Source organism: Malus domestica, chromosome 12, assembly GCF_042453785.1.
Source record: "Malus domestica chromosome 12, GDT2T_hap1".
Lineage (NCBI taxonomy): Eukaryota > Viridiplantae > Streptophyta > Magnoliopsida > Rosales > Rosaceae > Malus > Malus domestica.
The window spans coordinates 28031946-28042319 of NC_091672.1; the positions used below are offsets into that span (position 1 = coordinate 28031946).

At 37.9% G+C, this 10374-nt stretch overlaps 2 protein-coding genes across 2 annotated transcripts; both read right to left on the minus strand.

Moving 5' to 3' along the window:
• Positions 1-1986: 1986 nt before the first annotated feature.
• On the minus strand, positions 1987-5796 carry LOC103423551 (ATP-dependent Clp protease proteolytic subunit-related protein 3, chloroplastic-like). Its single transcript, XM_008361638.4, has 10 exons — positions 5299-5796; positions 4920-5021; positions 4473-4595; positions 4319-4378; positions 3775-3871; positions 3587-3660; positions 3244-3297; positions 3082-3165; positions 2866-2993; positions 1987-2348 (listed from the first exon to the last, which is right to left on the minus strand). Exons 1-9 carry the CDS (start codon positions 5581-5583, stop codon positions 2889-2891), a joined length of 984 nt encoding a protein of 327 aa, XP_008359860.3. The 5' UTR covers positions 5584-5796; the 3' UTR covers positions 1987-2348; positions 2866-2888.
• Positions 5797-6449: 653 nt separating this feature from the next.
• LOC103423550 (REF/SRPP-like protein At3g05500) lies at positions 6450-8877 on the minus strand. The gene is made up of 3 exons (XM_008361637.4): positions 8533-8877; positions 7705-7929; positions 6450-7088 (listed from the first exon to the last, which is right to left on the minus strand). Exons 1-3 carry the CDS (start codon positions 8572-8574, stop codon positions 6603-6605), a joined length of 753 nt encoding a protein of 250 aa, XP_008359859.2. The 5' UTR covers positions 8575-8877; the 3' UTR covers positions 6450-6602.
• Positions 8878-10374: the final 1497 nt, after the last annotated feature.

Consider the following 10374-nt stretch of genomic DNA (forward strand, 5'->3'; position numbering starts at 1 on the left):
TCGCATGTAGCCCTTGCGTATTTACATATTCGGTTATGAGATATCGATATATGATTCCGTCTGGACGGGCATCCAGCGCTACAAGAACACCTGAAAATCAACAAGCGGCATTACATAACTGTATGATAACCACTGAAGCTAATTTCTTTAAACTGGGTAGGCGAAGTTACCTGGTGCTGCCCAAGCTTTAGTTGAATTGCTTGGCAATGGAGCCAGCCAGACGATGTTTGGCGAGTTCATTGAATCGTCATAAGTCACATTCGACCCTGAAAGAGGTGATATTAGAACAACAGGTGTAACATAAATGTTTCGCTACAACGTATAACGAATTATAATTGCTTGATATGACTGAGGAACTAAAAATTTGAGGAAGAAGTTAGTAATCCTCAAAGGAGGATTTCAGTGTAGCTTATTTCTGATTAGTCACTGTGAAAGACAGAAGTCGAAGTTCCATTCTTTTCAATGCAAACCGCACTTTTGAATCGTTTCCCATATGGGGTTCTAGTAAGCTCGCATCGGTCCTCTTTCGACCCTTCAGCATCAAGTGCCTAATACATTAAACTAAACATCCTCCAGTTACAACTAGTGTACAGAAAACAGCAAGACAATCCAAACACTACTTAAATTCATCATAATCTCAGTTCCATCTCCAAATTAACTAAAACCAAACACAATGAAGACTGATTTCGGAACAGTTGGCAATCATTCTGCAACAATTTATCAACATGCTACACAAAAGTTACAATTTTTCTCCAAATTTAAGCACAAAAGGCAATCACATCTATGACAAACCAGCAATTCTTTGGTTCCTAAGTAAATTAGAATGTTAACTTGGCTGTGCTCATAGGAACCTTCCCACTGCTATGTAACCGTTAGAGAGCTGATGCCATCATTTACTCTCTCATTCACAGCTTAATCGAGAGAACGTACAGAAACGTAGCTCTATGTCCAAAAATCTCAGAAACATCATATGTGAAAAAAATAGAGTAGATGCAAGGGGTGGATGCTCAAACCAACCGCATCCAAAGTCAGAGGAGAGACTCGATTTAGCCAAGCCATCGGCTTCCATATGTTTTATTCCATGTAAATATGTTGGAACTGTGCAACTTTGTGTGTGTTAACACACATTGATTATACACTTTGAAGGTTAAATGTAATACAAAATGAGTAGTAGAAGAGAGACCCCATGGAGAACATCGGGATACAGAATGTCATCCTTATCGGACATCAATCCGCTGCATATCGCATTCATCAATATCTGGAGGAATTATATATCAATGCCCTCAAGCTTTTTGTCTCCCTTAACTGAAACGCTACTGTTCACATAAACAGAAGCTAGCATTAACCTGGACTTTCCGCGCCACGAACGGGAAGATACCTGAGCTTTCGTGTATCGATGTTATAGCAGACAACACGTCCATCAGTGGCAGCCATAAGACAACACAGTCCTATCATAGCCACATCCGACGACATTGATCCCTATCTACTCCATCATCGTCATCTGATTTCCTACTCGTTACTGCATGTGTCGCCGAGGGTAATCGTATTTCGTATTTCCCGCGCACCGGTAATGTTCGTGTTGTTGAGGACAGTATGCTTGACGATGATACTGGACGTCAAGGAATTGGAAAGCTGCATGGCCACGAAGCTAGGGCTATTGATCAAATTGTGCCACGACTTCTGAACGCATTTGAATCGCATAAGAGATTTCGGAGGCAGCCTCAACAGGATTTCCACCACCATGTCTTCCAGAAGTTTGAAAAATGTTGCCATTTCTTTGAGAAACAAAACAAATTTAACAGGAAGTTTCACATCGAAAAGACTTTGGTTTGTATAACTTCAAATTTTCACCATCGTAAGTTTCTTCGATGTGAAACTTCGTTTGGACGTGACACATTATACACGGCACAAATTGGATTGCCAAGCGTTTTGTCCGTCGAATTTTTCACTTGAACACTAGGTCATCCATCATCAAGACATCAAACATAAAAACTCAGCTTTCTTCTTTTTGATAGGGAAAAAAAAGACGAGGATTCATTCCGTCCTGCAAAAAACTTAACCAAGATAATATAGAACATAAGAAAGTGTCGTCATTCTTCAACTCTCAAAAAGTACATGTTTTTTGCACCCTTCAGATTTGTTCTGGAGGCAATTCAATTTGGCATCACTGTTCAATCTCTTCCATCCAAACCTTGCACGTAAACAGGTCGCTGTCTGGTTCCTTCCATCTTTAAACTCCCCGCTAGACAATTTAGCGCTCTTTACATTAATGCTTCGACCCATAACCTAAGAGCCCCTGACAAGCAACCAACCATGTAAAAACTCCTACAGTATCCATGTGATAACTCCTACAACAAGAAAAGCATTCCGATCAGAAATCTACCCGAAAGGATCTTGCTACCATAAACATTATGAACATACAGGAACCAAAACAATCTGCACTGTGTCTTGCAACTTTCTATTCTAACCATGCTTTAATCTGTTGTTCATGTCGTTTTATTCAAATGCAAAACAGCCTGCCATGCATATCTCGTCAACAATCATACCCAGATACAACTAGGTAATGGCTTTGTAGCCTGCGCCTGTCGTATAATCTCTGCTGTGGAAATTCTGTTCGGATCACACCCAGAAAAATGTATGCATAAATATTAAATACAACATTCTTCTAATCGTGACTCAGGTTTCTAATCAATACATGGACGTTCATAACTTCATACCATTACCCCTAAACAAATGGAGAAACTCTACAACGTATACTAATCTCCCACTTAAAATAAACACTGATTGACCTGCCATGCCCGTGCACCTAATTATTACTGAGCCATGACTGACAGTTGTTAAATACTGAAGAAAAGGTTAACTCACCTATAATGACCACATTGCTTCCCTTACAGACCACCAAGTTCATCTACAACTTTGACGCCAGCTGTCTTATCCCATTCCTCAGGGGAGGCTACATCTGCCATTATCTTTTCTTGACCACGCCAAAGGATCTGCACCAGGTATTGCCGCCCTAGAACAGTCAACTTTCCACAAATATTGAAGAAAAAGGGTACATGAAGACTATGTCAAAGGACTTACCTTGTCAATCACCCCGAATTGTTTAGCAGTTGTAGAATCCATATAAAATGGTCTTCTCATCACCTTAGCAACAGCCTCCTCTGACTAATACAAAATAACACGATAGCATAAGTTCCCTACTTTTTGCTCGTACACTGATTAAATCTTATAAATAAAGCTTACATTTCCTGTGTGTTTGGCCAGAAGCTTTACGAGAATGTCCCTATTTGTGATTACCTGCAAAGTACTTCACACAATGTCAATGTTTCCACAAAATGCACAGAATAAATTAAATTCAAAAGATTGTTACAGTATAAATGAAATGAAAGCTTAATTCACAGCCCCCGACAAAGTTTCTATCATTATATTTTGCATAATGAAAAGATAAAATAGATGTGAATGAAAGAAACCCTTCTATTTTGAATCCTCCAAATAAGTTCAGAGGCCAAGATAAAGAGGCGATGCACAAATATGTGATTAGGACTAGAACAATTAAATGGTGGAAATAAATGAAAGAGGAATTCACCTCTTTTGCACGAATAAGAACGTCACTAGCAGGCATCAGTCCAGATGATGGGACACGAGGTTGCTGGATCATTGCTGAAGCAGGATTGAAGGAAATTAATGAAAGTTTTAAAGATCTGAGATTGCAACCTTTTAAAGAAAAATGCGTCATACCTTTTTTTTTTTTTTTTGGAAACAAATGCGTCATACCTTTGGCATGTGGCATCATAAATCGTTTGCCTTCGGTTCCTGCTGAAAGCAATAGACAAGCTTGACCTATAGCAGCCCCAACGGCGACTGTATGTATCTGAATAAGCAAGAACAAGTATGTAATAAGGTAAAACGTACAACATTCATATCATAACCAAAAGCAAATCATTTCCCTACTTTCCAATGTCCAAATCCCTTCGCACATGTAGTTCGGAGAGTAGGAAGAGGAACATAAAAAAATCAATAAATCTGCATATAAAACTCAATATACACTACTACATAGAATTTATAAACCATCCCCACAATTTTCACTTTCACTGCATCCCAACTTTTTCACCACCAAATAATCACCACAAGCACCAATTAGTAAAGCATCACATCGCACCACTGCTATGGTGCCACCACTTGCATATGGCATTATCTCCAACTTAACAAGAAACACCCCAAGTAGCTCCAAACCCACACCCAAAACACTAACATCATGGCCACCACCAAGTTAGAGCAAATAATTATGCAAAGTACAACAATTCTTAAAGAGAATCACCTCATTTTTCAACTGCATCATAGCATCATAGATAGCAAATCCCTCTGACTCCATGCCAACCTGAAAAATAAGCATTTGGAATACATTGATATAGATAATTGGTAGGGACATCATTTCATATGCATCTTACTTTGAACAGAAACACCAGACTTACGGTTTCACCATCATCACGAGTGGTTCCCGTCGAATTAATATAAATATATATTGGTTGTTTAGGATCCATCCATTGCAGATACATCAATTCCGCAACAATAAGCTCTGTTACTGCTGGCACTAACTGAAACATAAGAGCAATTTTCAACAGATTTCACAAAATGCACGAACAAAGTGACAATAAGATTGATTGAAACCTATTATGAATAGTTTAGTCATATCTTCCCCTTTTGAATTACCCCGAGAACACCCTCAACGCATACACTCGGAACCACTACTTTACCAAGAAAAACACTTCCCCATTTTGATTTTGCATCTCATCCCCGAAGACATGCTCTGGCCTCCCAACTATCACCCCAATAACACGATAAGTATGAAAACACAGCAGAATTTGATACTTCCATAAGATGGCATCTACAACAACATAAATATTGGATTAAAAACTTACAGGCATGCCAATATAAACTATTCTTCCGTGGAGTAACAATGAGGGCAGGTCTGGAGGTGGCTTCCTGGGCCTATGCTCGTTGTAAGAAACCGATCTTTCCACCTAGTTCAAGCAGAATAACAAGTCAAATTTACAGTGAAAAAACCTGAAAATTCTACTAGCACTACCATATCATTAAAACCTATGCAAATAACTAATTGAAAATTAAAATTTTTGAACAAAAACCTGCTTAACCAATACAAAACTAAGATTCTTTCCATAATATCAATGGTACCCATCAAATTAATCTATAAATTTCACTTCAATCCTTCAAAAACATAAACAATTCATACTTTAAGTAAAAACTTAGAGAGAGAGAGAGAGAGAGAGAGAGAGGTACTTGGGCAGGAGTGGCCATGAGAATAGGTTCATCAAACACATCCAAGTACGGGAGAGAGTCGGAATTTTGAGGCGGCCGGTTCAGCAAGGTTTCCGGGGACTTGGCAGCCACCGCAGCGAGCCTCGAAAGAAAGGGGTCCTTGGGGTTTATCGGAGGAATCGGGATTTTGGCCGTTGCTTTCGCGTTAACGGAACAAAAAGCTGTGAACTTCCGAGCATTTCTGGGTCTAAACGACGACGTAGAAGCTGACGATATGGAGATTGGCAGCTGCAAACTGCTCGCCATTAGAGTACTTTTCTGGGTTTTCTCTGCAGGAACTTGGTGAAGAAACTGAAGTGAAAGTTTTGAGATGGGTTCGTTGAAGTTGAAGGAAGAAGGGCTTGAAGCTTCGGGTTGAGATGGGAACTGTGGAGAAGAAGAAGTTGGGGGGATGTTGTTGTGGCCTTGTGGGTCCCTTTCAGGCCCAGACAAATTTGGTGTTGACTGTTGAGTTCTTTTAGAGCCCACAAAATGGCCCAAAAAGAAAAATACTTGGCACCATGAACACCTCACATGCTTTTTGACGTGCATTTTTCACCTTAGAGATTGCGTGGCTAATGCACAGATTAATGATTGTTTAAAAGTGTTTTTAAAATGATTCAAAAGTACTTTTAAACAAAATATTTTTGGATTCTAAAGGACATAAAGTGTTTTTTCAAGATTTACTCGTGTGTTTACTAAATGTTGGTCTCAAAAACATTTTCACCATAAGCATTTTCAGTCATTTTATGAGCACTTCCAAACGAGTTTGTTAGTCGAGTGAAATTGTTCTTTTTTCATATTGTTAGAAGGGGTTTAAGTTCGAATTCTCAATCAAATAAAAGAAAAAGAAAGATTATAGTTTCTCTTGAACAAAGTTGCGTTTCAATGAATCATCCGAACATATAAATTTTTTAAAATGTTATAGTTTACCATTATGTTGGTGATTACAAACCAAATCTAGACATTACATTTCTGGGTCAAGGATCAATAGCCTACTAATCAGAATTATGTTTGGATCAATCGCCTCGAGTTATAAATTTTCAAGAAAATTTGTTGGAAGTTAACGTTATTTTAAGTAACCTGCACTTATATTAATGCAGAATAACTATTTTTTGAGTACTAGTGACATCTTATACAAAAAATAATGTATTTTCTAATTAGTAAACATGTAATACATATTCAATATTTGACAGAGAGTAAAAAACCATGCCTAAAGGATGGCCCAAATTCTTACATAAAATCACAAACCCGAAGGGTAGAACATAATCAACCCTGAAAATCCATCAATGAATGGCAACATCAGCTTCACCGTGGCTTGCAACCAAAGGCTCTGCTTCGGGCGCTTTCTCTGCGAAAACCATGGCGATTTTCTCTGTGGGAACCAAGGGCAGGTAGGAGGAGACCCGGTAGCCCTTCTCCGCAGTGCTCTGCACGGTCTGGTTGTACTTTTCGGAACAATATGCTGCGGTTGGTACAACAACATCAACCGCCTTTGGGAGGACTTGATTCACCTTTCGCCATGCAGAAACAGCACACTGCTCGGCTTTTGGTTCGTACTTAGCATACAAGTCTTTGGCCGTGGGTTCGCACATAGAGTAGACAGACTTAGCACAGCTCGAGGCTGTGTCTACAACCCCGGCACGCTTAAGCTCAGAGGCAACCACTCGTGCTGCCTCTGGGGCCTTTTGAGCGGCGGACAGAGCTTTGGATGAGGCCTGCTTAACCACTGGTGGCACACGGCTGTCCAGCTTGGTAACAGACAAATCAACCTGAAGATATTCCAACATAATTAGCAACTTGCACAACGAAGCTTCGCACATTTGTAAAACAACCACCAATCTAACTAAAGCTAGTATGAAACTGAAAATTAGATGCAACCATTGATCCTATCAAGGAACAAAACGCAGATGCCTCAGCCCGACTTGGATTAACTCAATACAACTGAATGCGCCACACAATAATCCGAATAACATAAGACACATTGAAATCTACAAAGACACGATGCAATTGATCAAGATGCACGATGAGGATCACATCCATACAATTAACACTTTTCGGGCTGGTTTGGTATTGTTGTGCTTTGAAAAAAAATTGCTTCTGTTGTGCTGTGAGAATAAACTCATTTTTGCTGCTTCACATTTTCAGTTTTTTTTCACCCAAAATTGTGAAAATAAACTATTTTTAAGTGTTTACCAAACACCTTTTTGAGCTCAACTTTTTTTATACTCACTTTTTTATAAAAGCACCTCAGTATCTACGTGGTTATTCTATTCTAGGTAATGAAGAACATTGTTATTCTTAACTCTTGGGTTCAAGAATTCCAACATAACTCAAGCGCCACAATAGCGCCAAAAAAGCCTTGAAACATGAAAAAATCATAAGTACCTTGCGATCCACAAAGGTGAGGAGGTGAGCAGGGATATCATGGTACTTGTTGTAGACAGGTCCAACAACGGTCTTCACTGTTCCCTCCACGGACTCAACGCCAGGCTTCAAGGGCCCTGACCTTTCCTTGCCATAACCGTAAAGGTTTGTGAAGCAAACCTCGGCATAAGCTGCAGCCACTTGAACAAATTGGAGGTACTTGAGCCTCTGTTCCTCCTCCGCAGTCTAAAAAATTACAAACACATATCAATAAATACTAACACATAATTCTTTGTTTATCTATTTAAGAAATTGATAAGAACAAAGGGAGCAAATTACAAAACTTGGGTAATTCACTATTTCTTAAAATCCGCATATATTTTCTGTTCCAAACTTTCTAGGCAGCCAAACACTCCCAATCCCAATCACAAATGAACAAAGCAATATCATAAAGGTTTATGGCAACTGCTACTCAGCCTAAATACTTTTACCACAATCAAATTTCTGGGCAGCCAAACACTGTCAAACTCCAAAAAAATGAACGAAGAAATTACAAAACATGGTTATTTCTTAAAACCCAACCCCATGATATTATAAATTCCAAAATTTTCTGTGTAGCCAAACACTATCAAACTCTACCAAAAATGAACAAAGAAATTGCTTACAACGACAAAAGGGGAAATTTCAGAACTTGGGTATTTCTCAAAATCATATCTCAAAACCCCAAGATGTTTTCAATTCCAAAATTTTCTGGGCAATCCAAACACTACAAATCTCTACCAAAAACCAAAAAAGAAATAACATAACCAAAAAAAAAAAAAGGAAGAAGAGAATTTTGATGGTCCATACCATCTGTTGCTGCACCTGCACGCTCAAATCTTCCTGGGCCATAACCGAATACTTTTCTTTCTCGTTGGTTGGAACTGAAAATTGAAGGTAATGATTGGGTTTCGCTGTAATTTTGTTGGAGATTTGGAGGACGATGACTAGGGTTTTATAGGAGGAAGAAAACCGAATATTGATTCTTAGCGCTTAAGAAATGATCGGTGGCGAAGCCAACCAACATCCAACTCCGCGTGAAAGTTGGTTATGTTTGGCGTCAACGTTGCGCCGTTGACTACTTGGCGAATACGAAGCGGGAACTAACACCGTTAACGGGAACGCCGTGAGGGGATTTTTTGGTTTTCGTGTGATGGATAACGGAGACGGGAAGAAGGACGTTTTGGATGTTTCGGCGGTGGGGCGACTTCGAGAAGGTTCTTGGAACTTACTTTATGGCCCACTGAGTCAAGGTGGATTAGGTTTCAAGGTTCAATATAATATGAGGCCCAAATTATATGAATATAGACTTTTTTTTTTCTTTTTTTTTAACAAACGATATTATCTACATTATAGAAGAAGATGATAAACTTAGTCTCACAATAATGCTAGCAATAATGTAATACAAATTCGCCTTTGGCGAGAATTAAACCGAAAATCTCTTATTTGCAAGTAAAAAGGAATATCACACAGTAGTACTAAGTAGCAATATAGACAATGTTTTAAATGAAGAACTATTAAATACATTTTCGATATGGCTGATATTGTATCATTATGTCGATAGCAGAATAGTCTCAAATAGTCTTAGGGAAAGATCAGTACCATGCTACCAATTCTCGCCAGTCGTACTTTAATCATTGTTCAATCTATTTATTTTCACCTTCGCCTTATTGTGAAGTTTTGAAAATTAAGGTAAAACTTTGCGTTGAGATTCTTGAGGGTAAAACCCTATTTGACAATGTTTTGGGCCTCATTACTATATTTTTCACGTATTTTTTTTTAGTTTTTGACTTAAATATTCTATTAAATATACATTTGTTGCTCAATCAATCATAAATCCACTTCTTTGACAAATAAAGAAAAAAAAATCATAAATTCACTTCCAAATGCCTTATAAAGATTTCCTTAACGATCAATAAAATATTTCACAAAAATAAATAATTTGTATTTTTGACAAAAAAAAAATTGTTTGTTAACACTCATGATCGTACTAAATCATCTTCAATATATTTATTTTTACCTTCGCCTCACCGTGAAGTTTTGAAAATTAATGTAAGACTTTCCATTGGTATTCTTGAGGGTGGAACCCCTTTTTGACAACGTTTTGGGACTCACTACTATATTTTTCATTTTTTTTTTGTTTTCGGTTTAAATATTCAACTAAATATACAATTGTTGCTCAATAAGTTATCAAACCGTTTCCAAATGCGTTACAAATTTCCTTAATGGTCACGGAAAATATTTCGCTAAAATAAAAAAATTGTATTTTTGACAAAAAAACGCGGGTTAACACCCACAAATTGTTTTCATTTTTACTTTTTGAAAAAGCATGCCTACGGTCTGTAATTCAAAACTTGAAAACCCATGTAATAAATTGATTCGGAAGAGTAGTTGATTTTATTCTCGTTCATTCTCTCTTATATTCTTTAATTTCTCAATTCAAAGCTTCCTCATTTCAAGTACGTAAATATGTCATAAGTTGGGTATAGGTGTAACTAAAACAAAAAAAACCTATTTACCATTTCATTTACAATTCAAAATAAAACTTTGGAGACTTGTTCTGTTCAATTTGTCCCAAAAGAATCCCCTTTTTCCACCGTGAACAGGTGAAAAAAAGATATCATTTGTCCTATTGGAGGCTTTTGTAGTGTG